Source organism: Pteropus medius, unplaced genomic scaffold (assembly GCF_902729225.1).
Source record: "Pteropus medius unplaced genomic scaffold, Ma_sr-lr_union100, whole genome shotgun sequence".
In the NCBI taxonomy this organism is placed as follows: domain Eukaryota; kingdom Metazoa; phylum Chordata; class Mammalia; order Chiroptera; family Pteropodidae; genus Pteropus; species Pteropus medius.
The window spans coordinates 11,788,027-11,810,790 of record NW_024340696.1 but is presented as its reverse complement, the minus strand read 5'-3'; the positions used below and the strand labels follow the sequence as shown (position 1 = coordinate 11,810,790).

The 22,764-nt window shown below is 45.6% G+C and overlaps 1 protein-coding gene across 3 annotated transcripts in view; it reads left to right on the top strand.

The window, feature by feature from the left end:
• Positions 1-22,764, top strand: part of PAMR1 (peptidase domain containing associated with muscle regeneration 1) — a 141,163-nt gene that overhangs the window by 61,678 nt on the left and 56,721 nt on the right. Inside the window, exon 1 of one of the 3 annotated variants that reach the window (XM_039867059.1) lies at positions 15,908-16,264. The exons of the other annotated variants lie outside the window; for them this stretch is intronic. Coding sequence (XP_039722993.1) covers positions 16,192-16,264 — 73 coding nt within the window. The 5' untranslated portion in view covers positions 15,908-16,191. Of the gene's footprint in view, positions 1-15,907; positions 16,265-22,764 lie in introns of those variants that run through there. 3 annotated transcript variants of the gene reach the window in all.

Below are 22,764 nucleotides of genomic sequence, written 5' to 3'. Positions count from 1 at the left end.
CTCTCTCGCTCTCTCGCTCTCTCTCTCTCGCTCTCTCGCTCTCTCGCTCTCTCTCGCTCACTCCCTCGCTCTCTCTCATTTGATTTATTTGCTAGGATGATGGAAATTACAGAATCTTATATATGTACATGTACGTGTGTTGGGGAGTGAGAGGGGTGTCTCAGCCGAGGTGAAAATGGAATTCCACATGTGTGTAGAGGTGGTGAGGAGACCGCCAGAGGGGATTTGCGGGAGGCTCTCCCACCCTCGCTGGGAGAAAAGGGCATAGCGTGACCCCAGGAAGTCAGACGTAGACTGCGTCTGAGTCCTCTAGAAAGGAAGGTTCTAAGGGAAAGAATCAGGAAATGTTTGTGCAATATAGACTGTGACCCTTCGGGGCACAAAGAGGCCCTTTTGGGGGTCTGGGTGCCCTATATGATTGTGAGTGTGAGAGAAGCAATCACCTCACTTTGGGGTGGACCAGAACCTGTTGGCACTTGGAGGCCCAGCAGCTATAGGAAAAGTGACTGGGAGCACCCTTGCGTGGACCTTGCCATTGAACTAGCATCCGCAGCAGCTCGGAGGCCACATAGTGCGCTCTTAGGGGCTTTAAATGTAGGCAGCATGGGTGAGTGGGGTGAGAGAAGAGAAAAATCCAATGACCGCAATGGATGCATTGTGTCTATGGGAATCGACTGGTTTGTGAGCATCTGAGAGACACCTCCAGGGGACAGCAGGATACAAGAGGCTGAGATCTCATGGGGCACCGATAACTGCTAAGATCCTATGGGAGAAAGCCAATGACGTGTGGAAATGTCTTTAATAGGTGACCTGTTTTTAGCCATAGGTCAGGAAGACTTGAGAAACTCAGATTTGTATAGAATAAACCACCAAAGTTAGGCTGAGAAAGACCTTAGAGATTATAGAGTCCAGCCCTTCACTTTACTGGAGAGGAAGCAAAACCTAGAGAGGCAAGCAAGTTTTCCATGGACAGACAGCTAACATGGAGGTCTGATTTCCACCTCTCTGTCTCTTGGTACCTAACGGAGTTTAGGCAACTTACATATGTCACTGATATTTACTTAACACTACACCGAGACTCGGAGGGGTGGACTAATGCTAAGAGGCTAGCAGGCCTCTAGGTTGGGTGGCTCCATGTCATGTGACTGGAAGGAAAGAAGAAAGCGAGCATGCCCAAAATGTCTCCCCGATGTCTCCCTAACTGCTTACATTTAGGGCTGCATTCCACTGGACTGCACAACCTGAACTCAGGAATGCCCTCTCTCAAGGTCATTCCTTCGGTCTGAAGTATTGGGCTTAGCAAAGATGCTTTTATTAGAGGAATCGGGCCCCGTGAGTGAGCATGGGAGATGGTTTGGAGAAGAGAGCAGAAGGTCTGCAGCACAGAGATGGTCAGAGATGAGGCCTGGGAGGGGAGGTGCATGGTGATGCCAAGAAAGTGAGCAGATGCTAAAATGAGGATGGGGTGGAAGTAGGGGACAATGACAAAAGGAGCCAGTTCATATTTTAACGGGAGGCCCCTAACGCATTTCCCATGCCCCCTCCAGGCAGGATTCCCTGGGTTTCAAGTGGTCAGATGTGCATCAGCCATGTGCTGAAAACTCCCCATTTCGCTGGATAGGTGATGTCCCAATCTGACCTAAGGCTTAGGTTCCTGAGCCTTACTCTGCTGCACATAATGAAGGGGTAAGAGGAGAGGAGAGGGGAAAACGAAAGGAAGAGACGGGGAAAGAGAGAATGGGAGTGGGAAGAGGAGGAGAACAGAGAAGGGGGAGATGTACAGAGAGACACACAGAGAGAAAGAGCAGGCGTGGGCCATAAACTGTTTCCAGGGTGTGGGGAACCACAGACACCCACCTTCAAAACCTCCTGGGGCCACTGTTTAATAGAATCCAGCCGTCTGGCTGCAGGTGGGCCTCTCACCTGTTTCACATTTGAGCTCCTTGCCTCTGGAAACCGGAATGATTAATGGGTCCCTCTGGGCTCGCGGCCAGACAGCCACCCCTCACCCATCACATGCCGGGTGACCCCAAGGTCTCCTTCTTCTTGCACATGATCCAGCAGGTGGATCTGAAGTTCTAATGACTGCAGACACCTGTGTTTCCCTGAGGCGCTCACCGTGGTGATGGAGAACAGACCCAGGCCGTACCCAGGAGGAAGAGTGCAGAGGGGGAAATGTGAGAGACAGACTTGTTGGAGGCATGAAATACCACCAAAAGTGTGGACCCTGTTAGATTTCATCAACTGTTTACATGTCCCCGGCTGCATTCCACTGGTCACCTGCCCAGAAACACAAATGGAAACACAAACCTTAAATGAGATCAGATTTTCCAATGAAATATGATAAGAAAAAAAGGATCTAGAGCCAAATCGCAGGTAAATGCACTCAGTCCACCAGAGGGACCCTTGCTAGCAGCCAGTGTCAGTGTGGCCCTGGTCCAGCCTGACTTCTGATTGCCCTGAGGCCCTGGGAGGCCCACTGTGAAGGAGAAGGGGGAACGTAGTTTTGCAGAGTCCACAGGAGGCACCGGTAGACTTGGATTTATGTGGGGGAGGTCCCTGGCAGATCCCTTCCAACTTCTAACTCCTTTGGAGAGTAGCATACTTCTGGTTACAATTCTGTTGCAGCTCATGGAAACTCAAGGTTAAGTTTGAGGCCCTGGGTCATGCCAGCAGTGCAGAGGGAAGAGAAGACTTTGTTACAAGTCCTAAATTGCTCAAGATGCAAGGGCAATTCATGCTCACCTCCAAGCTGCTTAGCAAAGAGTAACCCCTTCATTCCCAGGAAGCGTGGTTTGAAAACCCACCCGATCAAGTCAGGGTAAGTCAGTGGTGCCAGCTCTCAAAGGCTAGAAGTCTCCTACTTCTTCTGCTGCTTAAGGGGAAAAGTGGTCTCTGCTAAAACTCTTCATGACTTTCCTTTTCAGAGCCTATTAAAAGAACTTTCTCCTCTATCAGGAGTCCAGCCTATGACCTTAGAGGAAGCAGCTTCTGCTCCTTTAAGTCCTTATGCCTCAAACTATAGCAAATAGACCAGTATCATTCGCATCATTGGGATCACTGGCATCTTTGGGTTCTTGTTAGAAATGCAAAATCTCAGGTCCCTATCCCAGTCCTACTGGATTAGAATAGCACCACATCAGGGGCTCAGCATCGGGCCTTGTCGCGTGCGGGTTATTCAGAGGTGGCAGTTGTTAGATTGGCTTTAGTAAGCAGCAGTCCAGGCTATTGTATTGTGTAACCTTTATTTCTGCTAACATGGCCTTCTTGTTTGTGTGCCCATCATGCCAGGTGTGGGTAGCTGATGACAAATACTGGCTAATGTCAACCGGCTGAGTCATTTTTGTCTACTTGGGTATTCCATGGCGGATGTTTTCTTGTCCACCATGTTTTTTGTTCATATTGGGTGTCCACTGCCAAACCACATGCCTCTACTCCAGCCCTCGTTGTCTCCACTCATTTAGTCTTTTTCATTTCAGGCTCCCGATCAGCCAGTGAGGCCATTTGCTACTGTCTGTGAGTCTATATAAGTTCTTGCTTTGGGCCACTTTTCCTTCCACACAATGCAGATGACTTAGTGTATCACTCAAAGCTCCACGAATTGGAAGGACTTTCTCTTAGCTCTGTCATTCAAGTCTGCTCTGTAATACTCCCACTATTGATTTCCAGCTTGCACTCACATTCAGCTAATTGTATTGATAACCCCCCTAACCATCTGGCCATACGTGCAAGCTGAGAGAGGGGCGCTGGGCAACCGTGGAGTATGGCATGGGAGTCTGGGGTTCCTGCTTGTGAAGCTTGATTATGCCCTCTGGTCCTGGCTGGAATCCTTTCTGGATATACCACTTCCATCTCAGAATGGTCTGCTCTGGCCCTTTGTAACTTTATGACTTAGAAGGTCTGATAGAATTCAGGTCACGATGGGCAGTTGTATATTCATGGCCACTTGATACCCCAGAGTCAAACATCCCATGTCCATGAAGGCCCAGTAACACTCTTGGGTATGTTCCTCAAAAAGAAAATGCTGCAAATGACTGGCCTTTGTCTGGCACCCCAGGGCCCCATGTTGTGATTCTCCCACTAGGACTCGCCGTGAGATCCTTACTGCATCTTTTCCCACCACTGACACTGCCACCAGATGGTCTGCTGGATCATATGCTCCAAGTGGCAGAGCTACTTGTACCATGGCCCGGACTGACTGCAGATCCCTTTCTTGCTCCAGGCCCCAGGCAGAGCTGGCTACCTTTCAGATTTCCTGGCATGTGGGCTGGAATAGTATTGCTAGATGTGGAATGTGTTTCCTCTAAGACCCAACCCAAAGAGTCCTGACAGACATCATATTTCATTCTTCATCTAAGGGATGAAGAATGCAGCAACTTGTTTTCTACTTTGGATAGTATTCCTCAGCATGCCCTTGCTCTCTGGAGCCCTGAAAACTTTAGCAATGTGCCAGGTCCCTGCATCTTCGTAGGGTTTATCTTCTACCATCTGAAATGAGTTGCTTTACCGAGGCCTCCTGTGTGCTAGCCATCTCTTACTCTTCCTGCTCTGTCACTGATGTAATGAATCAATGTGAATTTTTGCAGTACGTCCAGGTGGTACAGATTTCTTCTGACTATATCATGACAGCAGTAGAATTAACATAGACCTAAGACAGTACTGTACATTATCTTCCACGCCACGTGAATGTAAATTGTTTCTGACTCTCTTCTCTGATTGGGATGGAAAAGAACGTGTTGCTTGCATACTATTTACCTGGGTCCATGTTAATCTGCTCCAGCAAAGATACCATGAGTGTCAACACAGCCATACTAGAACTGCTTCCTGGTTGAGTATGTTTTTATCTACAGTCATTCTACATTATCCATCTGGCTTCTTCAGGGACCTGACCAGTGAATTAGATTGAGATATGGAGATATGAAAAAGACCACCACCACTACCTCATTAAGATCCTTAGTGGCACTAATCTCCACCTTCCCCCAGGAATGTAATTTTATTTTTTGATTCACCACCTTGGGAAGGGGAAAGGGAGTTTCAGAAGCTTTTACTTGGCCTTTCTATTATGATGGGCCAAGGATCTCATGTAGGAGTTCAACAGCTGAGTTTGTCAATCCCAATTATATATTTGGAGACCAGGAAAATGATCACTGGATGGGTCCATGGACTCAATGGACCCCGCTGTAAGCTGGCATGTGGCCAGGACTCAATTTATTAACTTGCTTTCATATGTCTCTAACAGGTGGCCATGGTGTTATTTCAGGTCTCCACGTATTGATGTCTTTTTAGACTTTGTGTCCAACAACCCTCATAATGTATGGGTATTCCTCTTTCCTCAGTCCAAAATCATCTGAATAAATATTTGTAGGTCTTTTTAGGGAAATATGAAGAGATTCATTGTGATGTATACTTGCCATGGTGTTGCCATATCCTTTTGGGGATCCATCCCACCTCTGTAGCTGACGAGGCATAGGTATGAAAACTGGCTCAGGTCTGGGAATTGACCAAGGTTCATGATTTACTGTCGGGGTTACCACCCTCAGATCCTACTCATCCATTCTTGCCTTTTTTTGATTGTATATATTAAGCGGCACGGTCCTTGTCTACCTGTTTATTTTGTCTCTAGGGATGCTGTGTTCTACTAACCATCTTCACAACACCTTGTGGGTTAAGCCCCCTTGGTTGTTCCTTCAATGTTGCTGGTTACGAAAGTATCGTAGGGCCCCCTTCTTTATGGCAGTTAAACACCATCACCTGGACTCTGTTGTTTCAAGGCCTCATCATGCCCCTTGCTACTTGTAGCCCAAGAGCTGTGGTGTATTTCCTTTAGTCAACCCTAGCCTGTGGAGGAAAGCCACCACCGAATGTCTCAGTGATGCCAATAGCCATCCCATCAGCACATTCCTGATGGCCTTGCTGAGTGGTGTGTTCTTTGCGTCCTTCCATGGGACAAAATCTCTGATGGATGTTATATCCTCACATACTATGTCTGATCTAGCATGACTACTTCCCTGAGCCATGTAGTCCCACCATCTCTGGCATCTCAGGCATTACCACTTTGGTCATTGTGGGCTATTGCTTTCTCCAGGTTTCTAAGAGTTACCTAGTAGCCAATTTGCCCATACCCATGTCCCTGAATGTTACTCCCAAGAAGGTAACTCTTGCCTATCCATTCTTAGGTTCTGTACTCCTTGATCAAGCAACCTCAAAATCCAATTCCGGCTCCTGCTGGTACATGCTATCTAATTCTTGCAACTCTAATTGAGTTTGCCTCTTTCTTTCCTTATCAGACGCATCACTTCCTAAACTTGGATTATGCTGGGATGTAGTCCTAGTTATGGATTTAACCCCAGCATACATGGCAGCCAGGACAAATCGGGGGGAAAGATCTGAGAATACCTGTTCTCTTGCAGTAGAGAGGCCCATGCTGTATCTTCCCACAGGGGAGAGTTCTAGTTCTTAGTAGAGACGGGTGAGCAGTCTCTGTAGGCATGGAGGATTGAGGAAAGTCAGTGGAACCACAATCTTTGGGGCATCCATTCAGGTGATTCAAGCTCATGTTTGGGAGTTCACGTTTTTTCAGCCAGGGCACTGATTTTAGCATAGTGACCTGCCTTGACTAAGCATTCTACTCTCTTTGAAGCCTGGTGACTATAACTATCAGAACCCGAGTTTGCTGCTCCACTGTGTCCACTTTCCTCCTACAGGAGCAACCAGAGAGGACCACTGGCACACTTAGTTTTTAAGTCTGTTAATTGCCCTTAGTTTGTCATTATCCCTCTGTAGGACATCAGTTTAACTTAGTAACCAGCTGTTTCCACTGTCCTTAAGTGTATTGTTTCTCCATAATGTTCGAAGGCCTAAATCATCATACCAGCCAAGGTATTCCCCTCCACCAGGATGTTCTTTTAAGAACCACCTATGAAAATTTTAGCACTTGAGTTGCCACTTTGTTGTGGGAATGATCTGTACCCTCAATGCCATTTGAGATGGGGCCTTCTTTACCAGCTGTGTGGTGAGTGAATCAGAACCCAAACTCCATCTTCCCACATCTTCTTTCTGATCATTCTTGGCACCAGTTGTGTTGATTGGTTCCTCTAAGAAGCAGATACCAAGCAGAGTTAAAAAGACAAGACATAATTATTGGTGGTAAAGCCTGTGAAAGATGAAAGAGAGAGGGGTCAGGAGTAGGCAGGGAGGGCCTTCAGACCGCTGTGCACATCTGACACTGAAAAGTGGGGTGGGGGAGGGGGGACAAAGGAGGATTGAGTAGGAGGATTGAGTAGGAGAGCCTCAGACTGATGCGGTGTTCAGAACTTCTTGGCCAGCACGGTAGGGAGCTCTAGTGCAAACATTACCTATAGAGAAGTCCTCCACTGGGTAGAAATGGCCAGGTCCCCATTCTTTCACTAATTGGGAATAACGTGGCTTCATTTCAAATGCCGGGACTAGGTCATTTCTGGGTCGGCTTTGGAGGTTTCACACATATCCTGAAACTGTAAGCCAAAATCAGTATGTGTGTGTTTTTTTTTTCTAGGACCCATAGCCTTTCACTAGATTCTCAAAGAATTCCCTGATGCCCGAAGGTAATGTGACACTGACATGAAGCTTCACTTGATCTTCCCAGCATTTTCTCCTGGCCCTTTTCATTTTCCTTTTGTTTCGGGAGGTGTTTATGTACTCGGTGCCAGCTGCACTGGCCTTCTTTGTGTTCCTCGGGACCACCAAGCTCATTCCCAGCCCGTGGCCTTTGCGTTAGCTATTCCTTCTGCCTGGAATGCCCTTTCCTGAGAGGCTCCCATGGCATTTTACTTCAGGTCTCAGCTTAAATGTCACCTTCTCAGAGAGGCCTTCCCTGATTCCACGAACTGACGTACCTTCCTCCATCCCTCTCTAGCATACTTCTCTTCATTTCTAGCATAGCTCTCTTACCGTCTGATCTTTCCTTATCCATTTGTTTAGTATAGGTCTTTGCCCACTCGTATGTAAGCTCCATGAAAACAAGAATCATTCTGTCGTGTTCACCATGCTACCTTATCGCCTGGAATGTGACCGACACATAGGAGACACTCGAAACATTTTCTTAAAGAATAAATGTGTCTTCTTTATTAGAAAATATTTTCCTATGTGCCCCCCTCTTACATTTCCCTGTAGCTACTTCTTTATAGCTATAAAATATTGATATAATCATAAACAATCCATACATACAAAACTTCCAGACAATAACAGATACCTATGTACTCACCTCAGAGATAAACAGATGTTAACATTTTGCTTCAGTTGCTTCAGATTTCTCCTTTGCTTATTTTATATTTTAGCTAAAATTTTTTGTCCCATATTTTGTGACATCTTTCCCTTTCAGCGGGAACTGCTACCTAGAAGGTAGTATATGTCATTCCTACAAATATTTTAATAGTTTAATGATATATGTTTGTCTTCATAAACAACATATGTTTTTTATGTCCTGAAATTTTGTATAAATGCATACATCCTGTACATAGCTTTTGTAATCTGAACCTGGGGATTTAACACTAATGCTGAGCCACAGAATTAACTCTGGAGCCACGCTACCTGTGGACTTATTGCTATACAAGACAATAAAATTCTTTATTGTTTAAGCCACAGGAATCGAGTCTGTTGTTATGTTACAGCTGAAAGCCTCTTCACTGCGATAGTAGCATTTCTCATTCGAGGCAACAGGAAACAATTCAAGGGCCAGAGATGGGATTAGATTTATGCCTCGGACTCGGCTCTCTGTGACCGCGTCCAACAGAGTGGAGAGAAGTGGCTGGATGTGACAGGCACTGAGGAGGTAAAAAGGGTGGAATCAGTGATTATGTCGCTGGCCAGAAGTTTTTGTTTGGCTGCAGGTTTACTAGGGTATAGACAGTTTTAATGTTTTTAACCCAGATTGCCCAATTCAGAAAACTTTTATATTAGCGATTTATTGCAGTGTAACAAATTTAGCAGCTTAAAACAACACAGTTTATCATCTCATCCAGTTTCTGTGGGGCAGGAATCTGGGAGCAGCTGAGCTGTCTGGCTCGGCTGGGGAACTCACATGAGGTTGCAGTCAAGTGGCTGGCTGGGGCCACAGACATTGGAAGGGCTGGAGAATCTGCTTTCAGGCTCATTCTTGGGAGGTTTCTATGTGAGACTCTTCCTAGGACGTCTCACACAACATGGCAGCTGGCTTCTCCCAGAGTGAGTGATCTGAGAGAGAATGACTGGGTGGGGGAGATCCTCGAGCACACTGCAGTGTACCCCCAACATCCACATGGTCATTAACTGGGAGCCATCTCTGACTGCTCTCTCACTGCCACAATCACTGAGCCCACCCTTTTTTCCTCCTCGGTGCCTGTCACGTCCAGCCACTTCTCTCCACTCTGTTGGATGCAAGACACGGTCACAGAGAGCCGAGTCCGAGGCGTAAATCTGATCCAGTCGCTGACCCTCAAATTGTTTCCCACTGCCCTTAGAATAACGTTCATGGTTTGCAAGGCCTCCCTGCATCGCCGGCCTCATTACATGGCTCTCCTCATCACTGTCCTCTACTCTCCCTCCCCTGTTTGTTCTTTTAGGTCTAAAGTTCAATGTCACTTCCTAAGGGAAGCTTTTCTGATCCTTAGACGACATTGCCCCCTTCCCCCATTACATGCTTCCAGAATGTTCTGTCCTCACTTATGTTGCTCACCACATTTGCTCAATGTCTTATTGCTATCTGGTCTGTAAATCCACAAGGTGAGGGACACACAGGTGTTGTTTACAGCCACACTCCAAGGAGCCGTCTGGCATATAGTAGACATGCAGTAAAATTGTATTGACTAAATGAATGAATAATTTTTACTTTTCTCCTTTAGTACATGGAAGGGAGTTCCATAGAAGGAGACCAGTTGCTTTATATACAAATCCTATTTATCCCAGTGAACAGGTGGCAAGATTGAACTAGACAGTCAACACAAGGCAGGGTACTTTTTGAGTCCTGTGATACACACACTCTTCTTAATCAAATTTTAGTCAAGCTTCTCTGAGCCTTTTTTTCAAGTAGGCCCTATCCTTGGGCCTTGTTCTCAAGAGCAAAATCCTACTGTCAGTTTAGTGAGACTCTTCCATCATTGATGTCTGATTACCCTTGATATCTGATCAAATTCTTCATCCCCCTCCCCTCTAGGTGATATCTGATCACCCTGGCCTGCCATCAGCAAGAATCCTATCAAATCCATTTAGCTGGAATGCACCCCCTTCCCCACCCCCATGCTTATCCCTGATGTTTTTCCTCTTAGTAATTTTCTACCCACTGACCCACGCCCTATTCCTTGGCTATAAATTTCTACTTTTTCTTGTTGTATTCAGAATTGAGCCCAATTTCATTCCCTTCTGCAATACTCCATTGCAGTGGTCCCTTGAATAAAGTATCAGAACAGTTTCTTCTTTAACACCTGGACAGGGTCTGCTCAGGACAGACCTCTCAATTTGTCTTCAACAAATGCACACTTTCCCTAGACCTCCAACTAGAAGAATGAATTTGCAAGGCAATATATTTTTCAGATGTGCATTTGCTTCAAGTCGGTCTATATTTAAGTTAGGCACATAACCTAACTGACATCACCAGACCTGAGGAAAATAGTACCTATTAAGTTTAATTTCAGTTAAATTGCTGAAGGGAGAATTTTTGGAAAACTCTAAAATTAGATATTCATTGATAGTTATAATAACAGTCAACACTGACTGAGCTGCCATTATGTATGCCAGATTCATTTTAATCGAAGGTAACTATTACCTCCTTTTTACCGATCAGGAAACTGAGGCTCAGAGGGGCCATCATATGCGCTCAAGTTCACACAGCGAGTAGGTAGCGAAGCCTTGATCCACCCTGGGGTCTGTTGACCATTGCATTTTTGTTTGTGCCACTGTACCCTGTTGTCTTCTCTTGGAGTTTTTCTACTTTTTGTTACCTTGGCTCAACTGCATGTAACTCTTAAGCCACATGGATTGTGGTCAATTTTTTTGCCAGTGTTTTTTGTAATGCTTTGAAGTTCAGTTGCATAGCTGACAACATTTTTATTAAATCAAAGTTTATAAATATACACATGGAAGTCAAGAATTGGTTTCCCCAAGTGATTCAGGAGCGCATTGACTATGAAAGAGGGAGGCTCACTGGCTTTCAGCAATTTGCATGAAGAATGACATAGAGCAAGAAGAATGTGGCCAGAGAAAGAACCACAGACACACCTACCCTCTTGCCTGACTCCCAGTAGAAAGACAGTGGAGCTGAGCCAGACCTTAAGGCAGAACATTATTGCTTATTGTGTAGGTGAACAGCCGGTATTTATTAGACCTGGTGACTTCCACAGTGGGGCCAGTTATAGCAGGCTCCAGTGGAAGGACCCTTGGTCTTTTCTACAGACCTACTGTTCTCCATCTCTGACCCTGGTTAACCTGAACTTTGTGTTTTGTGCAGCTGATGGAAACCAAAATTAATTACAAGCAATCTAGGATGCCTCTCTCAGGTTTGCAGACCAATTTCTCCCCCAGTTCTTTCCACTCATTATATGGTTGCTACTCAGCTGCTGATCTACAGAAGTTAATAGCTTGGGGAGCTGTTGGCATTCATAGCACAGCCTTCTCTGCTGTTTCTTTCTGTGTATTCACATACAGCCCGCCTTCCTGGTGGTACAGGTTTTGTTAGAGTGCCTCTTTCTTCCAGGAGAAAATTAGTGGGTATTGTGACTTGTGATTAAATGGGTGGCCCAACTCCATCTACTACAGCCCATTGTGGATTCTGAGTACTGATTTTAACTAGATAATTCTTAATTCCAAGTATTACTCCCTAATTCCCAGCATGGCGCTTTGCCATTTTTACCCACAGCCTTTCTAGTGATTTCTTCCTCCTGGAAGTGGGTGTAGAAGGTAAGGACAGGAGGGAGAGATAACTAATAAAAACAGCCAACGTTTACTCAGTGCGTAGTATATTTTAGGCACTGTTGGAGCTTTTTATTCCAACCCTATGGGGGGTAGGTACCATTATTCTTCCCACTTAACATATGAGAAAACTAAGGCCATCATAGGTGAAATAACCTGCCCACATGGATGCAGGTATTAAGTGATCCAGCTGGATTCAACACTAAGCAATGTGATCCAGAGAAAGTGCTCTTAAGGCAGAAATAGAAAAAAGGGAGGAGGGGGTCCTCCAAATATTCATTGTGCAGTTTATCCCCAGATTCAATGATTGTTTATACTAAACCACTTTCCCCAAATCCATCAAATATCTGGGCAGTTTTTCGGTGTCAACTTATGAATATCAATGATTCTTAAAAAAAAAGTCGAGAGTTTGCAGATCCCCTTGAGACTTTGAAGAAGGCTATGGCTCCTTCTTACTCAAAAAAAAAAAAAAAAAAAAGTATGCATAATTTTTGCATATAATACCCAGAGGTTCAAAGCCTCTCAAAACTCCCTCCCAGTAGACTTCGTGAAACCCAGGTAAAGATCTCCTGATTTAGAAGAACATTAAAATTTACCAGTATGAAAATTTGAGTTGACCGTAATGGGGAAAGAATAAGTTAAAGTCATGTAGGAAAATCGAAATTTGTGTAGGGCTGTATGGTCTCAGGCAAACTACTTACCTTTTCTCTGTCAAAGTCATAGTAGCTGCCCTTTTCCCCTGCCAGCCAGGTTTATTATAAAGTTCAACCAAGTGCTATCTGATAGCTGCTTTGAGGTCCCCGGAGAAATATGTCTCACTTCTTTTTGAGAATTCCTTTCCAGGTTCCAAAGCCCTAGGAAATTTGCAAACCCAAATTAGTGACAACAAACTAGCAAAGACCAATTACTCCTGTGAGGGCCTGTGTCCAGGCGCGTAAGCCTGGAGAAGCAAACGTTTGGCACCAGGGACGTCCTTGGGGAGCAGTCAGCTAGGTTCATCACCAGGGCCCCACCCCATTGGAAGTGTAATTGCCGTAGGGATGAGGCTGCTGGGTATCAACTCAGGGAGGTTGTGTGTGTTGGGGGGAGAGGAGATGAGAGAAGAAAGTGGTACTGTCAGCTGATGGGAGAAACAGACCCTTGAGAGGCTCTAATACCCCCAGTTATTTAGAAACTAAGTTACCTCTTCCCCACTCCTATCACCAAAGGACGGGGCTTGTTGACCAGTGACAGAGTAAACCTCCGCTCCTCTAACCTCTGCCCTCCACTGCTTAGATATGCTGCCCTTTGATATTTTCCTCCACTTTTAAGGCTACTCTTGGTGCTTGTTTTAAACAAATTTCTCCTGGATAGGGAAGTTGAGGGTGAGGAAGAAGGCTCAAACCATGGGGTCAGTCTCAGACTGATGATACAGATAATGATTACTATTTGTTGAGTATTTAGTATGAGCTAGGCCCTATGTTAAGGGCCTTATGTACATAATCTCATCAGATTCTTTCAACGGTCTATAATCGCTTTGATTACTATTTTCATTTTAAAGATGAGAAAACAGATTCAGAGAGTGAGTTAGCTTGCTTATCGTCAGAAAGTCGCAGATCAAGGATTTGAACCAAGGTCTCTGAGTCCTTTCTTCCAGTCACTTCACTGCGGTGGGCCCAGGAGCAGGGCTGGGATTAGGAATTTCTCTTCCTGAGGAGCACCTGTGTCAGGCTCCTGCCCATCGGGTCTGTGGCTGGCCCCCGGGCAGTCTACCTTCGCCAAGTGTCTCTCATCACCTTTCCCTTCATTCCCATTGCTTACTCTTTACTCTAAGCCTTTGTTCATAGTTCCGGTTCTCTCTACACCAGTCTTGGCCTCTTTCATCCCTCAGTCTGGATACCAGGGCAAATTTTTTCCCCTAGAACTTTGCTTTGGGCCCAGCATCCCCTGTTCCTAAACTGTCATTGCTCCCCACCCCCCATTAACTGCAGAATAAAATCCAATCACCTTGGCTACATTCTCCCTCTTTTCCTGCTCTCTGCCACACCCAAACTACACATATTATCTATCCCGTTGGGTTGGCTTTTGTTCATACATAGATCGTTGCCATGGATCCTTTGGGGAAAAGAATAAATATAAATTGTGATATAAACATGTAAATACTCATAGTTTCCTAGGGGCACTGGCAAAAATCGATCTTTCCTTCTAGAAAATTCTCCCCATGCCCTCCATGGATTGAAATTCTACCTCTGTCTCAGACTCCAGATTAAGCTTCCCCAGCTCACAGAAACCTTCCTCTGCCCCAGGCCTGAACAGTCACTTCTTCCAACTTTGGTTCTTCATCTGATTGTACAAACTGGGGACCAAGCCTGGAGCCCCAGCTCTTCCCTGAGTTAGACCTGGGTGAGTCCTGCTCTGCCACTTCAGCCAAGTGACCTTGAGCAAGTCACTTAGTTTCTCAGTCTTGGTTTTCGCATTCACACTATGAGGACAATACCATCGATTATACATGGTGACTATAATGGTTAAATAAAATGCTGTACATACAGCATCCTAAAACTCAGTAGAGCCTGAGGGCTAAGACCATAGCCTCTGGACCCAAGCTGCCTGGGCTGGAACCTTGGCTCTGACATCTGACTGTGTGACCTTGGATGAACTATTACCCTCTCAATGATTCAGTTTCTCTGGCTTTATGATGGAGATGATAGGTTTATTGTGAGGAATAAATGAGTTAATACATACAAGGTGTCAACATAAGAAAAGTCCAAACCTGTAGAGAATTTTTATGAGTTTATTTGAGCCAAACTGATGACAATTGCCGGAAAGCAGAATCTCAATGAATTGAGAAAATGCTCTGGAGAATGGCAGTTTTGCATTAGAATCAAAGGAGATGTAGGGAGGGGTCCATGAAATCCATTGGTGGTAGATTAAGGGGGTGGGAGAAAGCAAAGTGGGGAGACCTCTGGGGTTGGATAAAAAGTAAACCAGAGAGACAGACTTCCTTTTCCATTGATGGGTACAAGGTAGTTAATAATTAACATTTACAGCATAAAGATGGTTTTTGAGGACAAGATAACAGTGAGGGGTTCTGTGGTCTCCTGCTGGTGGGGGTGCCCGAGGGGTCTGGAAAAGATTAACATTTCAGAGGTACGTTATCTTAGAAGCAAAAAGACAATAGGCTCACTTAAGGTAACGATTGACCTTTGCAAAAGAAGCTACAACACTAGGATGTGAACACCTGCCAGGACCCGCTGTTAGAGATTTTTATGTTCTGGCCATCCTAGGTGGTTACTTTCAATCTCTGAGTCAGTAAGGCCCGCCTTGCAGTCCTCCCCTGAGCTTGTCAGGTTTAGTACGTGGCCCCTTCTTCATCCACAAAGGTACCTAAATACCTGGGGCAGAGGAATTGGTAAAAAAATGTCAGCAGTTAGTCTTCTAAAGCATCTTTTCTCCTCACTTCAAATGTCACTTGTTATCTCTGTTCCTAGACTGCAGGCCCTCACAACGAAGGCAGTGTCCTGTGTGTTCTTTTATTCCCGAGCCCAGAACCGTGCCTGGCATGAGGGCGGGAGCTGTTGATGCTGCTGACCTCACCTGATAGGCATCATGGGGAGATGAAGTTCCCTGCAGCCTGTGGATGCAGAAGATAAGGTTTCCAAACTGTGAACACCTGGAGCAAACGCCCGGGGAGGGAGAGTTTAGGCAGAAAGAGGGTTTGGGGAGAGAGGTGGAAAGGGGAGGAGGGTTGGCTCCCTTTCTCCTCTCATCACGGGGTTCCATCCCCGCAAGGCCACTGCTGACCAGCATGGGAGCTCCCGTCCCCTGCCACAGGGAGTGGAGGGGAGGAGGGGTGCGGCTTGGGGATGGGTGGGTGGGAAAATGTATTTGGGGCTTCGGGCCTCACCTGAGCCGCTCCACAGCCCCACCTACCTCTGCCCCATCCAGCCATCCAGGAGCCTGCCAGCCGCGCCCCTCCTCCAACCTGGCCAGGTAGCCCAGCCTGACCAGGGCTGGCCTTCCTGCCCCAGGGCATGCTTTCCAGCCACACTCGGAGCCTCCCTGCATGGCCACGCCTCCCCAGGCCCCGCAAGGGTTAAGGCAGCAGAGAGAGGTTTGGGCTGACGTCGCTCTCGCTGAAGGTGGTTCCCTCAGATGAGGATGAGAGAGCCTGGCGAGCTGAAACCCGAGCTCTTGCTCAGCTGGGGCTTGGGGAGGTCCCTGTAAGAGCTGCCTGCCCGCCGGCCTCCCTCGGTCCCTCCCCAGCAGTCACTCACGGCACCCGCTGCGGGAACGATGGAGCTGGGCTGGTGGCCGCAGTTGGCGCTCACTTTCCTGCAGCTCTTGCTCATCTCATCCTTGCCAAGAGGTACTGTGAGTAGCAGCTTTCAGGGCCCCCTTGTAGCGAGGTATCTCCCTCCTGGGGGCTGGGGAGTCCCAAGAGTTGGTGCTGCGGGTGTGAGGGTGGGTGGGGGTGCTGCTTCTAGTCATACTCTTGAGGACTTGGTTGGTGGTGCTGGAGTGCCTGCTGCCCTGCCTGAGAATGTGACATGGTTTTGTCACCTCAACTTGTGGGGCTGAACTGCTTCAGAGAGGGGTACCAAGCACCAGTTTTGTTATTTTATTTTAATGTTTAGCTTTTTAAGGAATAAAATTACCTCCAGGCATCTATCCAGTCTGAGTTACCCACTCTGACTTGGAAAAGCTAAGTTTCCACTGGAAAGAGCCCCGCTCAGAGGTAGGTGGGAAGGGGAAATGAATTGAGAGCAAGGCTTGCAGCACGGGTTGTTCCTCCTCCCGGCTCTTGGTTGATGGGATCTTCTAGTCACATCCCTTCAGAACCGGTCCCTGCATGGGAGATTTACTCACTCAGCATATGCACACTTCCTTCCTGATAATGAGAAAGAAGAAAAAACCGAGGTTAAAAGTGCACGTTGTTTCTGGGGATGCACAGTGTTTGTTTAGAAAGAGCTCTGGCTTCTGTGTTTTTCACATGTCATTTTCTGAGCCACAAACCCATGTCAAATGGGCTCCCGGGGCAAATGAGCTGAAACCAGACACAGAGCTTCAGGGAGCCGCTTGACCCATCTGAGGGCAGAAGCGAGGGACTGGCAGGCTTGTTTTGTACTTGCTCACTGGCTGGCAGGAAAACTGGGACTTCCTAGGAGCTTCTGTCCTTCTGTGGCTCGAGGGAGGAAGTATCAGGAGGTAAGAGCAGGCTGAAGTGTGCAGAAACTACGAAACAGGATAGCATTTCAAAGGAGCAGGGAGTTTGTGAGCTTTTGCTGCTTCCCTTCTGTGCCGGCTACCTGTCACTTGTGCTAGTTATTGTCATCTGGGCTCTAGAGACGGAAAGGTGGGTGCTGCATGGCTGCAACTAGCTGGCAAGTTCCCTGAGAATGAAACGGGTTAAGTCGGGTGGTGAGGATGCTAAATGCAATAGGCTACTGTCTAGTAGGGGAACTCCAGCATCATCCCTACGTGATGAACGAAAAGCCAAGAAGTATGGGGCAAAAAAACAAACCATTTGGTCAGTATTTTCTTCTTATCTGTATAGCCTGCCTGTCCCAGGTGAAATCTTCCTTGATGATTTACTCTCAAACTGGAGAGTATTTCATTTGAATTTTGTCTCATCTGGAGCAGCCCAAAGACAATAATGAAGAAAGAAGGGACCCATGAGGGGTCTGATAACCCATGAACCCAGATTCTTGGCCTGGGAGACGGCGACAACTTTGCATGAAGATGCCTCCCTGCTCTATCTCTGTGTTTTGGAGCCAAACGTCCGGGTGTGGTGGCCCCGGCCCAACTCTACAGAAGCCCAGTCCTTCCCAGAGCTCCAGGGCTCAGATGACTGGTGTCCTCATGGCTGCACAAACAGTCCCCTGCTTTTTTTTTTATAATGTGGCAGGTGAGATAGCTCAAACTCATAAAAGTTAAAAAAAAAAACAAAGCTCAGCTGCCCCGTTTTCCTTGCCCAGGATCTGAAAAACCCATTTGTTTCTGACCTGAGAATCTCTTTTACCTTCTGCTATGGAAAAGCTTCAGGCAGGGTAAGTGGTTTCTTGGCAGCCAAGCTACTGACCGAACGTCAGAACAACTTCCTGTGTCCAGCGAGGGTATTTCAGTTGCTGAGGGATCACATTTTGAGGGAAGACGGAGGAATAGCATGGGGAAGGAAAATGTTTCTCTAAGTAGTGAGTCCACTCCCTGCTGGAATCTAAATCTGGCCCTGTCAAGAGAAGCTTGAAAGCGTATCTCCTCTAATTGCTTTTCTAAAATGAGCATTTAATGAAACATAAACATCTACTGGGATGGCACAGGAGGTCTTTGTTGCTCATCGGCACGGGACACATGTTGGAGGATGAGAATCCAAACATTAGGCCAAGCGATAACCCAACATAAACAGCATGTGAGAGAGAAACTCAACTCCACTGACTTCACCAAATAGCAGTAGCTCTGCCAGCAGGATTCTGCCCAAGAGGAAAAACTCATTTAAAATATGTGACTCTGGGGAATGAAACCTTAATATGGATAACTTCGCAAGTGTTGCTTCCAACAGACATTAGCTTGTGGGGAATGAACATAGAGGCAGTGGGGGAAGATAATTTGAAGCACAGATATTCAGTGGGCAGGAGAGGGAGCTGAGGAGGGGAATGTGGAAAGAAAGCAAAGGGAAAGGAGTGGCAAGAAAAAAATTAGATGTTGGTTTCTAATGGGATGTGTTAGCAAATTCCAAGGAGAGAGCTATGCAAATTGGGCCTTCTTGGCAGGGGTGGATTTTTGTGGGGACTGTAAAGAGGGTGTTCCCTTGATATATACTCTTGCAAACTCCTGGCTTCTCCAGCAGGAAAATAATTTAATGGTGGGATCATGGATTTTTGGAGCTTGGAGTGACTTTAGAGACCATTTAGTTTGAGTACCTCAAATTCAGGGGACAATGAGTTAAAACACCTGTGAAAATTTATGCTGTGCTGAGTCTTTGAGCCAAATGTTTTACATGCATTCTTATCCTCCCCATTTTACAGATGAAGTTCAGAGAGGCTCTGTGACCTGTTCAAGGATACACAGGCATGGTTCCTCAAAAAATTAAACATTCGATCCAGCAATTTCACTTCCGGATATATACACAAAAGAAACAAAAGCAGAGACTCTAACAGATATTTGTAAGCCAGTGTCCATAGCAACATTATTCCCAGTAGCTGAAAGGTAGAAACTGAAAACGTCCATCCATGTATAAATAAAATATGGTATGTACATACAATGGAATATTATTCAGTCTTAAAAAGGAAGCAAATTCTGACATGTGATATAACATGAATGAACCTTGATGACATTATTCTAACTGAAATTAGCCAGTCACAAAAGGCCAAACACTATATGATTTCATTTATAATGGGGTACCTAGAGTAGTCAAATATATAGAGACAGAAAGTAGAATAGTTGCCAGGGGAAGGGGAGAACAGGGAGTTAGTGTTTACTGGGCATCGAGCTTCAGTTTGGGATAATGGAAAAGGTGGAGATGGATGGTGGAGATAGTTGCACAAGCCGCTGAACTGTACACTTAAAAGTGATTAAAATGGTAAATTTTATGTTATTTATATATGGCTACAATAGTAATAAAAAAGAATACACAGGCTGCTTAGTGGAGCCCAGGGTGAGCCCAGACTGTCCTAAGCTCAAACTCGCCTGGCACAGGCTGACTTCACCTCACCATCTAATATATTGCTTGATTATGCTAATGCACACCTAATCTTGGCAGGGCTTCGGGACACACAAGGTGGGAGGGGCATTGTCCTTGCTTGCTCCAGTTTTGGTGGCACTCTTGCTCTCTTGGCTGGATGTGGCAAAGAGGGGACACTGTAGAGCTGAAGGTCTGCATACTGGCTGTCTTTAGGCCAAAAGGCCTACAGAAATACTTAGTAAGACACAGTGCTTACCATTGTTTTGAACTTGAATGTTTTGAGGCAGTCTGGGTCTTCTCTATGGCCTGACATTCCACTTTCTCAGCCCACATGTATGTTACTGGCTTGTCCCTACTGGAATTCGAGGTTTTGACCTCCATTCCTGAGACGGGGCAGAAAGTAAGAATGAGAGAGAGAGAAGGTGGAAGGCTAGGTGCTGAATTGGGAGAAACACAAATGAGTAAAGCTCTTAAGGACTGAATAGATGACAGAACTTTTAAAACAAGAACATGAATATATTTTAACTTGCGTGTTTCATGGAATATAATCTCACCTCTGTCTATGACTTCCAGCTCTGTGGTAAAATATTTTACTCTCACGAATGCCTTTGGGAGTGAGCTTTTGGTGCAAACTGAGGATGAGGCTGGGTGTTATGTTTGGTTCAGTGAGCTCTGGACAAAGCACCCTTGGACATGGTTGCTCAGAAGCAGAGATAATCTAGAACATGTAAATCCCTTGGAAATATCCAGAAGTCTTAGAGAGAGCTTTGGAATGCTACCGGCATGGACTGTGGGTTTGACCTAAACTTATTTACATCTGGGTAACACTGGCTAGACAGAAATTGCTGAGATAGTGATGTCTGTGGGACCTGATGACTGGCCTTAAATTATTTCCATCCACTCCACTGGGGATGGCCAATCCTGATGCAAAATAAAATTAAATTAAAATAAGTAAAATAAATAAAATAAAATAAAATAATAAAATAAAATAAAACAAAATAAACAAAACAAAAACTACCTGCCTCCTCTGAGACCTGCCTCCTCATCTCTAGAAGATATATTTTATTTGGGTGTGTGCAAATTTGGAAAAGTGCCATTTCAGTGATAAATGAGGGAAGGTTGTACCCCACTCTCCCTACATGTGGGAGAACCTATCACCCTCACTCTGTGGATAACTGAAAGTCATAAGAGCCCAGATCTCTCTTCTCTTATTTTAAAGGGGAGGGAAATGCAGTGTTTACAGTTTCTAGTTCCTGAATTCTAGGGCAGAGGACTCAGGCCAACCAGACCTTTGAAAGCTACCAGATCAGTGGTAAAAAGTCTATCAAATTCTAAGCCTGGTCTATATTTAAGGAATACTGTTTGTCAGTCATCATAAGACCTGGGCCAAAGCATTAAGTTTACAGTGGAGAGAAAGAAGTAAAAATGTAGGTGAAACCAAACCTCACCCCTGTAAGCAAAACCACTGAAAGAAGGCAGAGACTTTGAGTTGGCCAGAGATATTCTATTCTCTTAATCAATAGAACTCACTACTACTCCCTGCCCCACTCTATTCATTTATCTTGGTTGCAACTATTGGTGAGATGGACACAGAGCTTATGAAGTTTGACAGTGGAGTTGGAAGGGGCAGGTAGTAGGTTGAGAGTGGAGTAGGTCGGGGTTGGTTGCACATAAAATTCTTCAGCTATTATGAAGAATCAGAAACACCAATAGGTAGAAGCTTCTTTGAAGGGACCTGATCTGAAATAATTTACTGAGTTTGTGATAAATACCAGGCACTCTCTTATGTGCTTTACATGTGTCAGTTTAGTCTTCACAGCAAACGTAGTAGGTATGGAGTAGTGTTATGATCCTTAGTTCACACAGGAAGGAACTGAGGCGGGGAGAGGTTCAGTACTTGTCCAGGTCACATAGCTGGACATTGTGTTTTGAACCCAGACAGTCTGACTTCATAATATATGCCCTGAAAAATTGCACAGCACTGCCATAGTAAGCAGTGGGTCCAGCGGGGGTAAATCTGCTGGCTGTATTTTGGCCAAGTAATAAGAGATTATGGTGTTAGTGAAGAAATCTAGTTATCTCTTGGACAGTCCAAGTGCTCAAAATGGGGCGAGTCATATACTCACTGCTACGGAGGCAGAGGGGAAGTGGGAGAAAGGAGAGAGGCATCAACACTCCAGGGTCACAGAGAGAGAGAGAGAGAGAGAGAGAGAGAGAGAGAGAGAGAGAGAGAGAGAGAGAGAGAGAGAGAGAGAGAGAGATCAACCCATGGAACCCAAGAAGAGCTGTTCCCTAAAGGAAGTGGATGCTAAGCAGACCAAAAATCCAACCAATTTCTGAGATAGCTGTTCGCAGGATCATATCTCTCTTATTAGATGTGGGAAGTGAGAATTTCTTTGTCCCATGGTCAACTTTTTAAATTTAAATCAAGTCTATTTGCTGAGGGACAGAATTAAGGACGATACATGTTTCAAGTCTGGCCCTGACACTATGTAGCTCTGCTCTTTTATGTATTTATTCTGTCAAGATCATCAGTGTGTAAACTCTTAGGCGATGGAACAGGAGGAGTAGTCCCAGAATCAGTAAGGGGAAGCAGTTTTTTCTTCTTTTTCGGCATAACACAGTTGATGGATATTGCAGGGGATGGAGATGTGATCCCTTTCTGTTAATACTAAGATGGGTTTTAACCAGTTCATTTCAACTTTGAATGAAGATCATCTGTCCACTAGACACTCATGTCCTGGGTCTTATATCAAGTTATTAAGAGAAGTGTCCCCCTTGGCCAAGCAGCAAACAAAGACACCTATTTCTGTTACCCTTCTGCCTCTGCCTATTCCTGCAGTGTGGGCATCTTCATCACTACTCTCTGAGGTTCTGGCTTTCTCAGAGGGTTGAATTAGTGGTTTGGCAGCGATTATCTGTGCAAGTAGATGTCTGGTCAGTTGATTTGGCGAATGGAAAACCAGAGCTGTTGCTGCCAGAACAGAGTGAGGACCATATTCAGGCAACTTTAGTTTATGAAGAGACACAGCATTTGTCCTCATAAGATGAATTCATGATCTATTTAAAAAGGTTCTTTTTCCAGACAGTTTAATGGAAGGCCACTGGATGGAGGGGGGATGTTGACATGGTTCACACTTTAAATCCAATGAATTGTTTGAGGAGCTAAAGTGTCAGCGTTTTTCAAA